At 45.7% G+C, this 20,080-nt stretch overlaps 1 protein-coding gene across 4 annotated transcripts in view; it reads left to right on the forward strand.

The window, feature by feature from the left end:
• Positions 1-16,781, forward strand: part of PLXDC1 (plexin domain containing 1) — a 61,255-nt gene extending 44,474 nt beyond the window's left edge. For 3 of the 4 annotated variants that reach the window (XM_081884166.1, XM_081884169.1, XM_081884168.1), the window contains 6 exons: positions 2,203-2,284; positions 4,976-5,036; positions 6,358-6,496; positions 10,721-10,753; positions 12,245-12,405; positions 14,495-16,781. In XM_081884166.1, coding sequence (XP_081740292.1) covers positions 2,203-2,284; positions 4,976-5,036; positions 6,358-6,496; positions 10,721-10,753; positions 12,245-12,405; positions 14,495-14,605 — 587 coding nt within the window. In that variant the 3' untranslated portion in view covers positions 14,606-16,781. The remainder of the gene's footprint in view (positions 1-2,202; positions 2,285-4,975; positions 5,037-6,357; positions 6,497-10,720; positions 10,754-12,244; positions 12,406-14,494) is intronic. The other variant, XM_081884167.1, reaches the window with a different exon arrangement.
• Positions 16,782-20,080: the final 3,299 nt, after the last annotated feature.

Here is a 20,080-nt window from a genome sequence, read left to right on the forward strand (position 1 = left end):
TTCACACTTCAGGTCTTTTCACCCAGCTGGAATTGCGTGCTTGAACTTGGATAATGACTCTCTGGTTGCAGGGCAGAGAACTCTGTGCGTAGAAACTAGTCTCCTGTACAAGGGTAAAAAAAATTATTGCCTGGTACACCTGCTTTTAACTCTTGCCCCACCCTGATTTAAATTAGAGTCTCTATCTGTAAATTTGCACATAAACCTATAAGTTAGCATAGGCAAATTTTCATAGAGATATGTACTGCAATTTCCCCTCTTTCTTTCTTTCTTTCTTTCTTTCTTTCTTTCTTTCTTTCTTTCTTTCTTTCTTTCTTTCTTTCTTTCGACAATGTTTAAGTAGCCTATACTACTACTACTATGATGAAGTGTTAAAGGTATTCCAAAGGAATGCATGACAGCAGAAAAGAGTGCTAATGAGCTCTAGTGGCAGGGAGTACCGCTGACCCTGAAATATTAAAAAAAACAAAGTGTGGATATGTAAACTTGTAACTATTAAAAATGGAACGGGGAAACGATTTTCTTACATGTTGCATTTCATACCCCACCTTACGTCCAGAGATCTCTAAACTAGGCACCCCTAACCTTTGGTCCTGCAGATGTTTTGGGACTACAATTCCCATCATCCCTGACCACTGGTCCTGTTAGCTAGGGATCATGGGAGTTGTAGGCCAATATGTCTGGAGGGCCGCAAGTTGGGGGTGCCTGCTCTAGACAGTATACATCTTTCTCACCGCCTCCATAATAACCACACAAAAACCAGATTTTTTCATATACATAAAACAAAAAGTTGTTGCAGTGGGGCCGCAAGGTATTGGTAGGTGGCAGTGTGCTTTAGATGACAAGGCACATCATGTCAAAATGTGGGAGCCCTCCTGCGCATTACGCTGAGCGGGGCCCTAGACCTCTGCCGCCCAAATCCTGCCTTGATGGCACCACTAACCTGTCTGTGGCTTCCGTGCGACCGCCCAGTTTGGCCTTAAGAGCTTGAGACGGAATGGAAGTCATGTTGAGACACTTGCCAGAAAATTCCGGATCCAAGCACAAGCGAGGGGTGATCGATGAAATCAGCGTGAAACTATTTTCTTCGGTGACATGCCGAATGCTTCTCCCTGAGGGAAAAAGGCTTGTTAAAATCCGCTGCCAACACAATGGAAGGAGATTGGGATACATCCCCCCACACCCCCGTTTTGCTGTTATGAATAGAATCACAAGTGCTTCCAGCTTTTTGCTGCGACTCTGAGAGATTGCTCCGTACCAGTTTGTTCCAAGAAAAGAGGAACAAAAGGTTTTTTACTTTTAAGTTAGGAAACATCTCAGCTTTCCCTCATTTCTCTTGAATTCTGGGAGGGTGTCCCTGGCCAAGACCTTGAGAGTAGGGTCAGATTTGCAGGGTGGGGTGAGGAAAATGGTTTCAGATTAACACACAAACTTTCTCAGCAGTCAAGGGAAGAGGTTTCGGCACCGAGTGGCCACTTAGCACCAAAAAAGAGGGGCGGATTTGCATAAAAATCGCACGCACTAACTTTATTTATTGCACATTATATGCCAGCTGCCCCTCACCCCAGGAGCTCAAAGTGCCAGACATAATTATCTCCCCCTCCTCATTTAATCCTTCACAACAACCCTGTGTGGTAGGTTAGGCTGAGAGACAGTCAGTGGCCCAAAGTCACACAGTCAGCTTCGTGGCTGAGTGGGAATTTGAACCCTGGTCTCCCATGTAGTCAATGTGGGTGGCGCTGTGGATCAAACCACAGAGCCTAGGACTTGCCATTCAGAAGGTCGGCGGTTCGAATCCCCGTGCCGGGGCGAGCTCCCGTTGCTCGGTCCCTGCTCCTGCCAACCTAGCAGTTCGAAAGCACGTCAAAGTGCAAGTAGATAAATAGGTACCACTCCGGCAGGAAGGTAAACAGCGTTTCCGTGCGCTGCTCTGGTTCGCCAGAAGCGGCTTAGTCATGCTGGCCACATGACCCGGAAGCTGTACGCCGGCTCCCTTGGCCAATAAAGCGAGATGAGCGCTGCAACCCCAGAGTCAACCACGACTGGACCTAATGGTCAGGGGTCCCTTTACCTTTTTGACTCCCAGGTAGCCAGCCATCCAACACTCAGAAAGCACATCTTCCAGGCTGGCTTCTGCATTGGCTCCTCTCATTTTGGAAAGCAAGTTTTGGAGCTCTGATTCTTTTCCTCTTTCCCTTGCAGCTTGCCTCCAGCACCAGAGCTGCGAAGTTTGCACGACATCTGACCTAACCTTCAACTGCAGCTGGTGTCATGTCCTGCAGAGGTAAGGCACACAAATGTGGGAGGGGATGCACATTCGCACCTCGAGAGTCAAATTAGCTCCCTCTAGTCTCGTCCTATTTATGGTGCATTTATGGTGCAGCTAGGTAATTTTAGACCCTGGGACTTAATGAACTCAGGGTGGGGGGTGGGTGGGAAGAAGGATCCTCCCTCTTTAGATGGCAATGTCCCTTACTTCAAAATGTGGCAAGGCATCCCTATAGCGCTTGGGACACTTGCACTCATTCGACTGAGTTGTAGGTATTTCCGCCCCAAAGTCCTGCCTTGTTTGCCCTGCACGACACTTATGTAGGGCTATGACAGAATAAAGATGTACCGGTAGCAAATATTTTCTTTGTGGGGAGGGCAGTTCAGTTACAAGCTTTTTCAAAAGCAAATTTAGGAAAGTATGCACTGGCTACCAATTAGTTTCCGGGCCCAATTCAAAGTGCTGGTTTTGACCTGTAAAGCCTTAAACTGCTCAGGACCATAATACCTCAAGACAGTGGAAGACAGGAGTGCCTGGCGTGCTCTGGTCCATGGGGTCACAAAGAGTCAGACACAACTAAATGACTAAACAACAACAACAACAACATTTGCCTGCAGCTTAGCCTGCCCAAAGCGCCCCGATATTTGATATGTGACCAGCTGCCCAAGATGTGTGGCTAGTCTTTACAGTTTGAGTCTTTATTTTTTATTTGTTTTTATTGTTTTTATTTTTTTACCAACAACCAAAACAAAAACAGTGAAAACCCCCAGGTGGCTGATACATTGGGTATACATAATCAATAATAGCATATTCAAATCAACCATATATACAATTCTATATGCCTTAACACTCCTCCCTCCGCAAGGTTTATTTAACTTTTAACATTTTAATTGCCCCAAATTGTTCAAACCTGCCCAGTTTGAGTCTTTAATATCCAAGATGACTTGCGATATGGTTTGCAGTACAGTCGTACTTTGGAAGTCGAACGGAATCCGTTCCGAAAGTCCGTTCAACTTCCAAAACGTTTGGAAACCAACAAGCTGCATCTTTTTGGGCGCTGCCTTACTGTGCATCCAGTGTACTGAAATCCAAAATCAGCCTATGCAGATGCAAATGGAAGAATGCGGTTTGCCAAGCTTTCCATCTCTCCTGAAGAATAAGGTTAAGCTCTTCTGCAGCAGAGACAGAAAATCCCATCAGCAAGAAGGAACATTTCAGAGTCTTCCGGCCCAGCTGTGTTGGCATGGAGTCGCCCAGTTCCTCAGGGAAAGCCCTTTTGGTCTCCCTGTTTGTTACATTTGCTTGTTCGTGTATCTGGTACAGTACACCCATCTGGGGATTCCGATTATAAAACCATATACTTAAAAATAACCTAGCCCTCCCACACAGAATTGAGGCCAGATGCTCATATTGCTAGCTTTCTACTGCTAGTTCTGTAGGCATTTTGAAAGGAGTGCACTCCTTACAGAGAACAGGAGGCCATAAAAGCCGCAAAAAGCTTTAGCGACCCAAGGAGCCAGGGTGGTGTTGTGTTTAGGGGAAGGGACTAGGCTGTGTTCCTTAATATCTCCAGGAAGCGATGTTTTTATGGGTACTTGAAAGAAGCCTTGATTGCTAACCCATAGAAACACAGGAAGCTGCTTTCTACACAAACTTGCATAGACTCTCTTGAAGGCCTACCTAGGAATGCTGAAGATTCAACCTGGGATTTTCTGCATGTAAACCTGACGTTCTACCACTGAGCTATGGTGCGTCTCAGGCCTGGTTTCTTCCTAGCATAGGAGCCAACTCCTAGGGGCTGAGGGGGTATTTGCCTCCCCCATAAAATATTTGAGGGTCGCCCGCAAAATGGTGTGTGTGCACCACATCATGTGATCAATTATGTGGGATGTGGCTTACCTGTTGTTGTTGTTTAGTCGTGTCCGACTCTTCGTGACCCCCATGGACCAGAGCACGCCAGGCACTCCTGTCTTCCACTGCCTCCTGCAGTTTGGTCAAACTCATGCTGGTAGCTTCGAGAACACTGTCCAGCCATCTCGTCCTCTGTCGTCCCCTTCTCCTTGTGCCCTCCATCTTTCCCAACATCAGGGTCTTTTCCATGGAGCCTTCACTTCTCATGAGGTGGCCAAAGTACTGGAGCCTCAGCTTCAGGATCTGCCCTTCCAGTGAGCACTCAGGGCTGATTTCCTTCAGAATGTAGAGGTTTGATCTTCTTGCAGTCCATGGGACTCTCAAGAGTCTCCTCCAGCACCATAATTCAAAAGCATCAATTCTTCAGCGATCAGCCTTCTTTATGGTCCAGCTCTCACTTCCATACATCATGACTGGGAAAACCATAGCTTTAGCTATATGGACCTGCCCCCCCCCAATATTTTATTCAACGTGGCCCTCCTGTTTCCTAAGTTAAACCACTCACATTCAAATCCTGTGGTGGCCCCTTGCCCAAATGACAGCTGTCAGGTATCGAACGTTTTGCATCTCCCATGGGGAACAAAACACTGTCGTCTGTCTTGTGTACCGTTCTTCTGCATTTCTACTTTTTGCTAAAGTAACATATGTGCAGGGAAGCAAAAAGATACCAGATCATCCCAATACACACAGCACACACTTATTCCTTGGGAAAGCCATGGCAGTGAAAATGTCACCAAGCAGGTCTATATTTGTAGGTTAGATGCATACTTGGTTACACGCTTCTATTTTCTGTAGGTGTTCCAGTGGGTTTGACCGACACCGTGAAGAGTGGTTGGAGTATGGCTGTGACCAAGAGGTAAAGTTATGGTCAAAGTACTTAAAAGTATGAACGTATGCAACCCTGGCTCAGTGCTCAACCAGTGTCTCCCACCTCTGAGTTTCAAACTATTGATACCCCCATTTCCTATAAGGCTGAAAGTCCTAGCTGGGCAATCTTTTTTCAGCCAAAGGGCTGCATTCCACTTCTACATAGCCATAACATCCATTATAATGGTGGAATGAGATTCAGTCGATTCGCCCTTATTAACACAGGGCCATGATCCGTAATAATAACCCAAAGTGTCTGCAGATTAAAGGAAAGAAAGAACACAAAGGAGCCTGCAAAATTTTGCAGCAAAGTGTTCTGTTCACATTCTGTTCCTGCTTCCACACAGTTTTCCATGTTTTCCTGCCAACAATCCGTCAGCATTCCATGCTGGCTGAGCATGTTCAGTCCTCATTGGGTTGTTTTGGGAGCATGCCCCCCCAACCTGACCCCAAACCATTCCTAAATATTTTTAGGAAATACCTCCCCTTGCACATGGGAACATATGCAGGGGGAGGGGGATAAACGATGTCCACAGTGTGGGGAGTAAAGGATGAAAACAAAAGCACAGGCAAAATTACGGCAAGGAAGTTTAGTGCAAAAAACAGAACACTGGAAAGGAGACGGTTGGATGGACAAGTGTTTAGCGGTGTCCAAACTTTTTTCAAAGAGGGCCAGATTTGATGAAGTGAAGGGCTGTGGGGGCCGACCAAAGGGTCAACCAAAGTTGTTGAGGTTTTTTTAGGATTTTACCCCAGGAATAAACTGCCACAGGGGCTGGATTAAACCGACTAGCGGGCCAGATTACACCCCCAAAACGGACTTTGGACATGCACTTTCAAAAAAATGGCAGCCAAGCAATTCTAAATAATAGGGATGGGTGAATCTGCCCATTTTAGTGTCTCTCCATTTCTCATGGTTCTGTTCTTAAGAACAGTCTTTGCATCGGTTTAAGATTATTATTTTTAAGCTTAAAACAGACTTGGTGGACATTCTGTGGCCTCCTTCTGAAATCCTCTTAACTTTTCAAACCAGAAATATTCCGAGGGTTGGTTGGTTGGTTGTTGTTTTTTTGTTGAGCTTTTAGCTGAGCTATTGTGCAAGAGTGCCCCTCCATAAAGCAGTGTTGTAATGTGGCAACACTGAGGAAGCATTGCAGAATAACTAATAAAATTGAAAGATGTGCATATGAGGCCAGTATAAATAAGTCTGCCACTAATGCACTATGATTGCGTCAATGGCATGTGGCAGAATACATCCACAAACAAGCACCACCACCACCAGAATGACTGGCTCGGGCTTGTCGTTTTAGTTAGAAGAGAAGACCTGTGCTGACTTTGAAGACGATGAACATTACTACTCAACACCTCCCAGCGACAGTCCCTTCACACCACTCAGAGAAGACATCACCACTTCTTCTTCCCACTTTGTCGACAGCCTGACTACAGAAGGTACCAGCCAGAGTCAAATGCTATGGTTGGAGCGGGAAAGGGAGGCCTCAGGAGGATGTTCCCCCTGTGTTTCCCAAACTTGGGTCTCCAGCTGTTTCTGAACTACAATTCCCATCATACCTATCTAGCAAGACCAGTGGTCAGGGATGATGGAAACTGTAGTCTGAAAACAGCTAGAGACTAAGTTTGGGAAACCCTACTGTAGATTATCGTGTATTCTCTCAGATCCATGAACAAGGTTATTTAATTTTCAGCACCTTGAGAAAACCGAATTTGCTTGAGGTGAGCAGTAATAGTGAAATATACTCAGAATCGAGAGTGGATTTCATGCTCTTTATTCAGCTCATAGTGGTGAGGAGGGAATGGAAGTCCCCTCAAAGTATCTGCTTTATATACATTATTTACACAATGGGCTGCACGTGACAAGTGGTTGGCTAATTCCGGAATTCTCCTGTAGGATAATCAGGTTGTGGATTCACTTCTATCTGGAGCTGGATTGGGTGGCTCCTGCCAACCAATCATACTGCTGCATTGTTCTAGGACCAATCAGACTGCTGCATTCTGAATCCTATTGTTCTAGGACCAATCAGACTGCTGCAGTTTGGATCCTATTCAACTCCGTACATAACAAATAGCTAAACTAATCAGTTAGAAGTTGATCTAGGCTATTCACACAGTTATGAATTAGAATTGCATTGGCTATACATGTGCAAACACAGTTTGAAAGACCCATTGCGCTGAATGTCTAAATTTAAGATTTGGATGAGTGGGAAAAGACTGATAGAAAAGTGTGGACTTCTTGCTCCAAACCCTCATTCTAGGTTGGCTGGAGGCATCGCTTCCAGAGAGAGACCAGAGACCTTTCGTTTTTGAAATTAACTTGTGGAGATCAGTGTGTCATGGTGACTGTGTAAAACAGAACATCACCCCAGACTAATTAAGTTTCCTCCAGTATGAGAAATTATGTCATATTCCCCAGGATCTTGTGCATAATTTGCCTGGGTTAGCATCAAAACCACTATTCTCCTCTGTGGTTAGCAGCAGGTACCAGTTCAATTTTGCTGTTTAATAGTCCCTGTCGCAAGCTGCTAATTAAAATAAATAGAAAAGAACATTAGTAGTTGCCCTTCAGCAGTGAAGGAAAGAGAGGAAAGAATTCTTTTGTGACTGAGTTGACTTTGAAAAGAGCTAATAAAATATGAGGGAAGAGCCACACTGATAGTTTCCAGTTGACTTTCTAAATCCGAGCAGGGAAATAGTTTTATTTTTATAACAGCGTATTAAAGCATTAGGTTAATTTCTTAGAGACAAAACAAACGTGTGCACAACAGCCATCACCATGCTACTGGGCCTCAAGTCTTCCTGGGACTCTTACCCTCTGAAAAGGTTATCAAAAAAGATGATCACATATGTATGTATGATGGTGTGAGACTGATAAAATGATGAGACTTGTATGTTTATAATAGGAATGTTTTTCTGGTGGTGAAATTGAAACATGAAATAAATCTAGGCCAGCTGCGAAGGCATCATAGAAGCCTATCTTTTATCCTTACAGTCCAGCTCCTTGGAGCCAGCTAATGGAGATGATATTTATGAATGTGGCTGACATCCTAGTTATTTGGATGCCTTCCCCTTTTGCCTATAAAAGCAGAGCCCAAATAATTTCTTCCAGGGGGTGCTGTTAAGTGACAAGAGGAGAGAAGATGTTTCCTTCTTTCTTACTCATTCCTTCCAAAGAAGCTGAGCAGTGGTAAAACAGGAGAGTTATGTCCTTGCTCAAATGACCTCTCCAAGTAAACGCTTCATGCATTTCTGAATAAGCTGTGTAAGCAGACAAGTGGATGAGCAGATGTTCTCGCTAGAAATCCTGTCTTCACAAGCATATGAGAGAGAGAAAGAGAGAGTTTGGTTTTTTAAAAAGTATTATTCTTTGGAATAAATACTAATCTTTTATAACATGCAGATAGTGCTAATTCCATACAGTGGTACCTCGGATTACATACGCTTCAGGTTAGACTATTTCTAACCCAGAAATAGTGCTTCAAGGTTAAGAACTTTGCATCAGGATGAGAACAGAAATTGTGCTCCGGCGGCAGCAGCAAGAGGCCCCATTAGCTAAAGTGGTGTTTCAGGTTAAGAACAGTTTCAGGTTAAGAACGGACCTCCAGAACGAATTAAGTACTTAACCTGAGGTACCACTGTATAGGGATGTAAAGGTAAAGGGACCCCTGATCATTAGGTCCAGTCGTGATCGAATCTGGGGTTGCGGCGCTCATCTTGCTTTATTGGTCGAGGGAGCCAGTGTACAGCTTCCAGGTCATGTGGCCAGCATGACTAAGCCGCTTCTGGCGAACCAGAGCAGCGCACGGAAACACCGTTTACCTTCCCGCCAGAGTGGTACCTATTTATCTACTTGCACTTTGACGTGCTTTCGAACTGCTAGGTTGGCAGGAGCAGGGACCGAGCGACAGGAGCTCACCCCGTTGCGGGGATTCTAACCGCCAACCTTCTGATCAGCAAGCCCAAGAGGCTCTGTGGTTTAGACCACAGCGCCACTCGCGTCCCTTATATAGTGATATAAGAAACCATTGTGGGGCCAGCCCTACCATTAGACAGAGTGAGATGACTGCCTCATGCAGCAGATGCTGGGATGGTAGCCCCCTGGCTGTTTCTCCTGATTCTTCTGGCTATACCCTTCTGTTGGAGAGGACAGAGCTGTGCATATCTTTTGGTCTGGCCTACATCCCTGTAACTAGCCAGCTGCTCTCAAGTGTGATGAAGGTTTCTTTCCCATTGCTGGTATTGAAATAAGATTCACCCACGAGTCCAGTCAGGTTCTGTTCGTGGAAAGGTATAGAGAGTTGGAAGGGACCACAAGGACCATCTAGTTCAGGGGTCAGCAACCTTTTTCAGCCGTGGGCCGGAAGAGAGGGGCGTCATACACTTAACGGCCACGATAGAAGTGAAGGAAATAATTGAGTGTCGTGCTATGTTGAATGCTCCATCAGTGCACACATTTTAGTTTGCCAGTTTCAGGGGGTTCACAGGGTGGGGGTTGGAAAGCCCCATTGTGCAAGCAGAAGATCTTGTGCAGGGCCTCTACACAAGACTTGTTAGGTGAATCCTGCCCACAATCTCCACTTTGAGGAATGGTGCAGTGGGTTAGTCAGCAGGGGTCAGCAAACTTTTTCAGCTGTGAGCCGGTCCACAGTCCATCAGACCTTGTGGGGGACCGGACTATATTTTGATAAAATATATGAACAAATTCCTATGGCCCACAAATAACCCAGAGATGCATTTTAAATAAAAGGACACATTCTACTCATGTAAAAACATGCTGGTTCCCTGACCGTCCGTGGGCCGGATTGAGAAGGCGATTGGGCCACATCTGGCCCCCAGGCCTTAGGTTGCCTACCCCTGATCTAGTCCAATCCTCTGCCATGCAGGAATATTTTGCCCAACGTGTGACTGAGATTAAGAATCTCATGCTCTACCGACTGAGCTGTCCAGCTTCGTTTCCATTTCATCCTGTTGCTGCTTAACATTTCAGCAACCCATAACACAGCAAATCTGCAATTAATGTGCAGAATATTTCTTTCTCTGTGGTTCTTTCTCCTCTTTAGGAACCAGCTCAACCACATTAACCCTTCATTTTCCAAATAGTATTGCCTTTATATCTGTTTCTTCCTCCACCTTTCTTAAATTGCAAGTTGGTGTTGGGGGTTCATGATCCACAGTGCATTATTTAACCCTTTCCTCCACACACACACCACAGCCTCCTCCACAATATTTCGTGAGTGAACACCTGGCTGAAATTGTCTGCAAACAGAGTTGCTATTCCCTATCTGCATAAAGCAGAATAGCAACCACTGGATGCTCTTAAATGTATTCTTCAACATCTGGAAGCAACAAAGTTCCCCTTGTAATTTTTAACCATTCATTTATTCATTCATTCATTAACAAAACACATACACAGCATAACAGCAATAACAAACAAAATGTATTGAGCAGTTAGATGGATGGAGCAATTAAATGCCACATTTAAAAGAAAACCACAGTCCTCCACAGCCAGGCCTATAAGCCATTCATTAATTCAATACCACATTTAAACCATGATGTTTTTGGAAAGTACCTTGTTTTCAGGATTACCAGCCAGACTTAGGAATCTGAACTCCCCGAAAGACTTTTCCAAACCAGCCTATATCCTTTTTTTCTTTCTTATAGATGATACAAAGTTGAACCAAAATCCAGAAGACGGTAAGTGCCTAATTATTTCTTGGCCTAGTGGATATGCAAATGTGTGGGAATGTCCATGTTCTGGGGATGTGAGGTGTGCCCTGAACTGCTGTTTCACCTGGGATGGCCATATAACTAAAGCTAAAGGTAAAGGACCCATGGACGGTTACCGTATTTTTCGCCCTATAGAACGCACTTTTTCCCCTCCAAAAATGAAGGGGAAATGTGTGTGCATCCTATGGGGTGAATGCAGGCTTTTGCTGAAGCCTGGAGAGCGAGAGGGGTCGGTGTGCACCGACCCCTCTTGCTCTCCAGGCTTCAGGAAGCTATCCGCAAGCCGTGGGAGAGCTGTGCGACTTCGAGCAGCTCTCCCACGGCTTGCGGAGAGCTGCCTGCACCCCAAAGCCTGGGGCGCGCTGAGGTCAGCGCCCCCCAGGCTTCGGGCTTCGTGCAGCTCTCCGCAAGCCGTGGGAGGGCTGCGCGAAGTCGCACAGCTCTCCCACGGCTTGCGGATAGCAGCCTGTTCTGGGGGCTGGGGTCGGGGCAAGCTCGGCGCCTGGGGGGGAAAAATATTTTTTTTTCTTCTTTATTTCCCCCCAAAAAACTAGGTGCACCCTATGAGCCCGTGAGCCCTATGGGGCGAAAAATACAGTAAGTCCAGTCAAAGGCGACTATGGGGTTGCGGAGCTCATCTCGCTTTCAGGCCGAGGGAGCCGACGTTTGTCCGCAGACAGCTTTCTGGGTCATGTGGCAGAAGCAGCTTAGTTCGCCAGAAGTGGCTTAGTCATGCTGGCCACATGACGCTGGCTCCCTCGGCCAATAAAGTGAGATGAGCGCCGCAACCCCAGAGTCGATCATGACTGGACCTAATGGTCAGGGGTCCTGTAATTGTTCTAGGGGTTGCTCATGCGTAAGCCGGTGCAAACACCTGGCTGGGTTGCCTGAGTGAACCTTTTCTGTCCGGACAGCCAGTCACCCGTGGCTATCTCAATCGCTGGCAGAATCCGTCAGTGGGCGTTTCTTAAACTTCTTCCAGCAAAGAAGCTCTTTGACACCTAGTCTCCTCCTACTCTCTCTGCACGAAAGCCTTCTGCGCAAGGAGGGCGTAGGCAGCGGAGGACCCCTACTCTCCCCGCTGGTCCCTGGAAAGGAGTCATGGGACCGCCTCGCCGCTTCCCCCATATGCCCCCCTTCTCCACTGGTGCTACGCTGATTCTCTTCCCCAGAAGATGGGCTGCCTCTCCCAATCCCGGGACGCTCTCTGGAATCCCTCTGGATTTTGCACTCTCCCTCCGGCCCTGATGGCAGTTCCCTGACAGGTCCCTTTATCTTTAAAGGCACTGTGGGTAATGGTACCCACAAATGGTGCACCTTTCAGCCTCTTTTTGATAACTGAACAAACAAAGCTCGCCTGGCTGATCCTTGTGGGTTTTTCTTTTTTCTTTTTATTGTGGCTGTATTGGAGTAATTTGCACATTATCTCCCCAACCCTTGTAAAAACTTCCCCTGAAGGTTTGAGAGACGACTTCCCTGCAGAAAAAGTAGAATCCCAGCTCCATACAGGAACCATCGTTGGAATTGTGCTGGCAGTCCTGCTCATAGCAGCCATTATTCTTGCTGGGATCTACATCAGAAGCAACCCTACGTCCCACGCTGCTTTGTTCTTCATTAAGGTGAGTGTAACAGCGTAGTAAGCCCCATTGAGGCTTGCTTCCAGGTGAGTGGGTGTTAAATTGCTACCCAAGAGCCACTTCTCTCTCAGCACTCGAGAGGTTTGCCAGTAAAATAAAACTGTGACCCAAATCCGCCTCTTGATCCCTAGCCAAGTGTTTTCCCTGCTGTAGAGTGCAATTCTCCCTGGAGATAATCAACTTGAAAAATGGTTGGGCATTGAGAAAGAATATGACAAACCTTTAGGTTCCCATCTCCTCAATCTTCTTTCCGGGCTGGCCTTCACCCGTTCCCTCCATCTTTGGCACCATCTTAATTTGATACGTTACTCCAAATAGCATCAGAATTCCCGCCCCCATAATGTTTTGAAAATAAAGTTTTGAGCACCAGATTCAGTACTTGCTGAATACTGCTTCACAGATTTGTATGTGTGGTGTAGTGGTTAAGAGCAGTAGTCTCGTAATCTGGTGAACTGGGTTTGCTTCCCCGCTCCTCCACGTGCAGCTGCTGGGTGACCTTGGGCTAGTCACACTTCTTGAAGTCTCTCAGCCCCCTCACCTCACAGAGTGTTTGTTGTGGGGGAGGAAGGGAAAGGAGAATGTTAGCCGCTTTGAGACTCCTTTGGGTAGTGATAAAGTGGGATATCAAATCCAAACTCTTCTCTTCTTCTTCTATATTTTCCGCGTTCCATTTGGGGTCCTCAGCAGCAGTTCTAATGCTCTGAAGTGTACCTAAGGCCCTATACCTGAGCAATCTTTGCAGATGCTATTCAAGAAGAAGACACTAAAATATAGAATATAAAATGGTGATGGCTTTACCTTTGAGGCTGCAATTTTCATGATATTACTTCTACAAATATATTTATGCACCTGGCAGAATTAGAAAGGGGGAGGGGGAAGGAACTCTCCCAAATACACACGGTATTTCTACAAAACGAATAAAACTTACTTTCTGATAATCACTGCAATCCAGAGCCCTTTATGCAGTTTGATATGTACACAAAGAGCTTCTGTGTGGCCAAACTGCCCTGTTTTATTTTTATTTTTCAAGCAGAGGGGATAGTTCTCTGCAGGGCCTGTGCATGCTGCCATGTCCTTCCTTTTGATCTGTCTGGAGATCAGGAAGCTGCCTTATAGTGGGCAAGCCTATTTGTCCACCCAGCCCCAAACGGATTGGCAGAGACTTTTCTAGGGTCTCTGGTCGAAGTCCTTCTCATCACCAGCTTACCCAATCTGTAGACGCAAAAGATTGAACCTGGGACTTTCTGTATGCAAAAGCATAAGTTTTTCCACTGAACTGTGGGCCTCATCTTTACGAAGGACAGCTCTGTGCACAACAACTCATGCACACATCAGAAATCGCTAGATCGGTTTGAGAATGTATAGCAGCTTTCTCCAACCTGGGGTCCTCCATGTCAGGAACATGGCCCCCCAAAAGCTCAGGGAAAGAATTAGACTCAGAAATTGAACTAAGTGAACCAGAGATTGACTCTGCAGATGAGACCTGGCTGACAGAGTCAAGGAAGGGCAGTTCAACCCCCTTTCCCGGGGAAGACTCTGTTAGCTTTCAAGAAGAGGGAGAGTTGGAAGACAGCCAGAGCATTGCTAGGCAATCAGCAGATAAGCAGAGGTCTGAGTCTGTGTTGAGTGGAAGTGGAAGTGGGGAGGGGGCAGGCCAGCCTCTCAGTCCTTAGATCAGCATAGGATCAGAGGGCAACGGAAGGGCAAGAGGGGAAAGGCGGGAGTTTGCCATCCTTCCTGCTGTGGGAGGGGCAAAAATTCAGACTGACCAACTATCGTAAATGCGAGCAGGCGAGAAGCTGTGCTCTGGATGTGTCTTTTTGTAAATAAATGTACCTAAAACTGCTGGAGAGTCATTACTTCTTATCGTGGCTTGATAGACTGCCAGAGGTCATTACACTCCAGATGTTTTAGACTGTATCTCCCATCATCCCTGATCGCTGGTATGCTTAGTGGGGACTGATGGGAACTGGGGTCCAGAAACATGCAAAGGCTGATGTAAAGTGTGTATGTGTGCAAATTGTTGACAGCCTTTTCACATACTGACGCCCTTCTTTTCTCCACGCCACAGCAGAGACCGCACCAGTGGCCTGCCATGAAATTCAGAAACCACTCGATGTACACGGAAGTGGAGCCATCTGGCCACGAGAAGGAGGGTTTCGTCGAAGCGGATCAATGCTGAAGAATGTGTCTTCTTCTTTTTTTAATTGCTCTCGCACCTTTAAAGCGTCACCTCCCGTTTCCTGTTTGTTTCATGATGAGCACAACTGAAGAAATAGCAAAAAGGGGAAAGTAAACACCTAAAGAGCCCCCCCCAAAAGAATTGAAATGGATACAGGAGGACCCAAAAGGCATGCAGGTTTAGCGTGTGGCTCTGGGTGGTTTAGCGGGGAAAGTTACAATGGAGTTGAAGCTTTTATTGCAGAGAAGCCCACTTCATATAGGTTGTTTTCAGGTGTAGCCATCCACGGCTGATTTCAGTGCCAGGGAAAAGAAGTCTAAGTCTGCACTCTTCCTGCTTTTCTCAGGCACCTGAGCCGTATGGTAAAGAAGATGCTTTTTTTGCCTCTGTGTGTTATGGAGGGTATTACGCATAATTTTTTTAAGCCCCCAAACGGTGGGAAAGCAAATACATTAAACTGTCCAAAGAAAAGTTAGGATAGGGGGAAAGCTAGGCTTCTGGTGGGAGAGATTGAAGTTTGCCTTCTGAATAAACCCTAGAGATATGCTTACGGATTACAGTTAACACGGAACAAGTTGGTCTGACTCAAATATCTCAGTGTCATTGCAGCACTTGCTGGATGCAGCGCCTGGCATTTGTGGCTTGTGAGGAGCTTAATCTGGGCCTGAAATGCCACCTTCATATTTATCAGTAATGGCGGTATAAATTTGAGCCACAAGAAAGTATTAATTAAGGAGGCCTTGCAATTGACAGAGGATAAAATACGTATCAAACTTGGCCTCAGACCCTGAAAACAATAATATGGTTTGTCTTATTTCTGCTGTGAATTACCAACTCCACTTCACAATTGGTTATATGACTTAGCTTTCCTTTTCTGGGTGTTTTTTTAAGAACGAGTTCTAGTCATTGGTTTCATTAGTACTTTATCAATGAGAAGAAGAAGAGGAGGAGGAGGAGGAGGTTTGGATTTGATATCCTACTTTATCACTACCTGAAGGAGTCTCAAAGCGGGTAACATTCTCCTTTCCCTTCCTCCCCCACAACAAACACTCTGTGAGGTGAGTGGGGCTGAGAGACTTCAGAGAAGTGTGACTAGCCCAAGCTCACCCTGCAGCTGCATGTGGAGGAACGGGGAAGCGAACCCAGTTCCCCAGATTACGAGTCTCTTAACCACTACACCACACTGGCTCTCAGTGTGAAGGAGAAAGGTCTACCTTATCTCAATGAAGGGAACAGAGGGAATTAAAGTGGATTCTCTTTGCCCACTCTGTCTGATCCTACTAACAATCAGATTTTAGTTAGGAATCAAGACTGGGTCTTTTTCAAGGGAGTCTCGTGGCACATATAGAGCTTATTTTTTCTTGGAAACGGTGACGTTCCTGTTCTGTCCTCTTTATGTTGTATGATAGTTACCCCATATGTTTTCCCAGTGGGTTAGGGTCATAAAATGTACTTGTAAAATTCTGGTACACATTCCTGAAAGTGCTGCTACTGGACAATTCCCCCCACCCAATCTAATTTGGATACAACACAATGTGATGGGACGCATGGTTGCCAGTCCCAGATTTTCCCACTAGCTCCAGCTCCCTCGCAGGAAAAAAAAAATCCACATTTAAAGTCAGACTGTAACAAATATTTTGATGTTGAAGTTATTGCGAGCATATCTGTATGGCCACAAGAGAAATATGTGCCTGAGCAAAATTTGCACATATCCTAAGGGCTAGCTCACCTGTTACGGCAATGCAGGGTGACCGCGATGACCCACACTTCTTACCCCATTTCTTCAGGTAATATTTTGAGGACAAGCGATGTGACTTCGTCACATTCTGTGTTTGCTGCTCTCCCGGCATATATTGACTGCCCTGTGCAGGGAGGCGGGAAAGTACTGGCAGCATGTTGACACTCACTGCATGATACGCCTGCTTTAAAATTACCGGGAAACTCAGGGAAGAGATGTGTGTCGGTAAACTGCCGTGCAGAAGGTAACAAGGAGTTTGGCTCTGAGAGTTCAAAGCAGGCTTCTCCTACCTTCCAGGTGTGCTGGGTCAGACCTCGCAGGCAGCACAGCTGGGGCTGATAGGAGGCGGCGTCCCAAACATCTGGAGGGCGAAGGCTGGTTTAAAACAAAAAACGTTGTACTTTGCCATTTCTGCCTATGGTCTGGAGTAAAATTAAAAGTAATAAAAACAGGCACAAACAGCACCACAGCAGCCGGGCTGCCTTGGTTGGAGAAAGAGAGAAAAAGCACTGAGAGGAATTATTATTATTATTATTATTATTATTATTATTAGACATGTCTCCTAAACTTATGCATCTATGGGTGTTGTAGCTTCATTCCGTATCCAGGCTGAGCCTATCTGTCCCAGGGGTTTCCTCAGGAGCTAATTATCTAACGTATAGTACGTAATTGATTTTGTATAATTCTATAACCGTGTAGAGATATAGATGCAGGCAGAGTATAAATGGGGCTATTACCAGGGTTGTGGCGTTTTCTCCCTGACCTGACTTTTTATTTTTATTTTAAGAAAAGTAAAAACGCATGCATAAGATGCAACACAGTCCAGCAGTGCATCCCAGTGGAACTTTTTCAGGATAGCATGTACCGCATTTTTCGCTCTATAAGATGCACCAGACCACAAGACGCACCTAGTTTTTGGAGGAGGAAAACAAGAAAAAAAATATTCTGAATCCCAGAAGCCAGAACAGCAAGAGGGATCGCTGAGCAGCGAAAGCAGCAATCCCTCTTGCTGTTCTGGCTTCTGTGATAGCTGTGCAGCCTGCATTCACTCCATAAGACGCACACACATTTCCCCTTACTTTTTAGGAGGGAAAAAGTGAGTCTTATAGAGCAAAAAATACGGTATATGCTAGCCTGTTTATCACAACCACTGGTGTGCTGTATGGAGAGTGAGGTGGCGGCGAAGAAGAGATGAAAGAAAGAAAGAAAGAAAGAAAGAAAGAAAGAAAGAAAGAAAGAAAGAAAGAAAGAAAGAAAGAAAGAGGATCTTATATTTGTTCACCAAGCACTCTTATGCAAAAGGTGGACCACAGTCATAAAGGCTTCTTCTTCCGGACGTGGACAGTTTTTAGTAGCAGACAACCACCGGTGTTCTGTTTCAAGCTGTAAGTGGAATGGCATTGTGCTTTCAGAGCTATGACTTCTCAAACTCTGTAGTCCCTTTTCTCAGCCTCAGATATGTGAGTGTGTGCATATTCACCAGGTCCATTGCGGCCACGTACAGATTGCCAGCTTAAAACACAGCTGGCTCTTTCTTTTCCTCAATTTGGATGAAAGCTGGTTTGGAGCGAAACAGATCAAAACGCAGTATTTCATAAGAAATGGCAGGATTGAGACAGGATAGGATATGGATTGCGGATAATGTCTTGTGTACAATGGAAGCAGGGTAAATGAGAGTGTGTACACAGTCTGTGGGTGAGGGAAGGATTAAATAAACCCTTCTCCTTTCATGATCATGATTCCCTCCCCTGCTGCAATTTAGGGCAAGAAGAAGAAAAAGTGATAAGGGTTGATTTCAAGAAAGTAGAAACAGACCCTAGAGAAGAAAATGGCTGAAGCCATCTATACAGACCATAGTTGGCCAGAATAGCGGTGTGACAAGCTATGTACACCTGGGGAAATTGTGCAACTGTTCCACTGAATTTTAAAAAGTTGAGTTTTCTGAGCTCTGAGTGGGGGAAGGAAGCTGAACATGAGAGGTGGTTGTTTAGTTGGTTCATAGTGTCGTACAGATGCCCTGTAAAAGGCAGTGAAGAAAGTGTAGCTTTTCCGCAGATATAATTCCCAGTGTAGAAGTAGCCAAAGAGTAGGGGGAAAGGATTTAATAAAGAGAAGCACAACTTGAGATGTAGTTCTTCCACTCTCCAATATAGACATGCTTTCATAGGAGTTTTAACAAAGCATTTCCGGGGCATTTCAGTACTGCATTAGAACTATAAAAACAGACACTGTGTGTCCTGGGCTGACATTTCAGGTCTCAATGCTGGCCTGAGAATCTCTTCTGTCTCCATGTACCTGTTGGAAGTTCATGGCTGGGTAAAGAATCTACATGTGGAATTGCAGGTTTTAGATGTGTTGACCACATCTAATTCTGTAAAATAAAATAAAAACCATGCAAGAGCTTCCTATAAGTCAAATGACCCATTCAGTTCATGTCCACAGCAAATAAGATCTGAGCACCAAATTCATTATCTCTCATAACAATGCAAAGCCTACTTTTCTTTCTTGTATACTTGAATTTACAACATAATTCAATGTTGAGGAGCATGGGGTGGAAAAGCTTGTGGCAAGATGTTTGGTACGGATTGTCTGCATGGAATGCAGTGTTGATACTAATATATAATATAAAATATTAATTACTTGTACTTTTGGGGATTGCTTTGGTTTTCAGAATAAAAAAAGAGCAAAGATCACGACTGATGTGTGTTAAATTGCAGAATTTTCATAGTTAAGATTCGCCCATATGGTGGTTTTTAAAAGCAAAACAATACATGTATCCATTGCACACCTGCTCACCACAGTCCACTTTGGAGAGTGATTTCTAAGTTAATTCCTTGTCTCACCCATCACCTGCCTGCTGCAGTGCTCAAATTACAGGGGAACAGAAGGGACCCAGCCTCTCAAACTTTTTGTTTGTTGTCGTTGACAGCCCCCTTAGCTACCATTTTTGGAAGGCTATAAAGGGGAGGCTGTAATTAAGCTAAAATGTAGATTTCATTAGGAATCCCCTAGTCTCACACACAGCACCTTCTGTGGCAACTGTTAGTGGAACCCTGGCCATCAGTGGCGTAGCGTGGGTTGTCAGCACCCGGGGCAAGGCAAGTAATTTGCACCCCCTAACCCGTGGATTTGCGCCCCCTAACCCGTGGATTGCGCCCCCTAATCCTAACCCGCAGATGTTGCGCCCGGTGCGGCCGGCCCCCCCTGTACCCCCCATGCTACGCCACTGCTGGCCATGCAGTCTACACCTTGAGGACACACATGTGGCTTCCTCTCCTTCCTCTTCTTCTTAGGCGAGTAAGATTGTCTTCCATAAACAAGGTTTTAACAGTGAGTCTGTAAGTGACCATGGAGGCCAATTCTGGATCCACACGTCCTTCCACAGTGGGGACATAGCAGTGGCGTAGCATGGGTTGTCAGCACCCGGGGCAAGGCAAGTAATTTATGCCCCCTAACCCGTGGATTTGCGCCCCCTAACCCTAACCCCCAGATGTTGCGCCCGGTGCGGACGGACTCCCCCTGCACCCCCCACGCTACGCCACTGGGACATAGGTTTCCAGGCAGGAGTTGATCAAGGTGAGGGTTTGTCAAGCTAGCACGTTTCTCCCTTTTGTTCTGAGTTCGAGCGTCTTCAAAGTCCACAACACCTTTGGTAAAGGCTTTTCTCCAATTGGAGTGCTCACAGGCCAGTGTTTCCCAGTTGTTTATACTACATTTTTTAAGATTTGCCTTTAATG

Source organism: Podarcis melisellensis (assembly GCF_964234715.1).
Source record: "Podarcis melisellensis genome assembly, chromosome: 13".
Taxonomy (NCBI): domain Eukaryota; kingdom Metazoa; phylum Chordata; class Lepidosauria; order Squamata; family Lacertidae; genus Podarcis; species Podarcis melisellensis.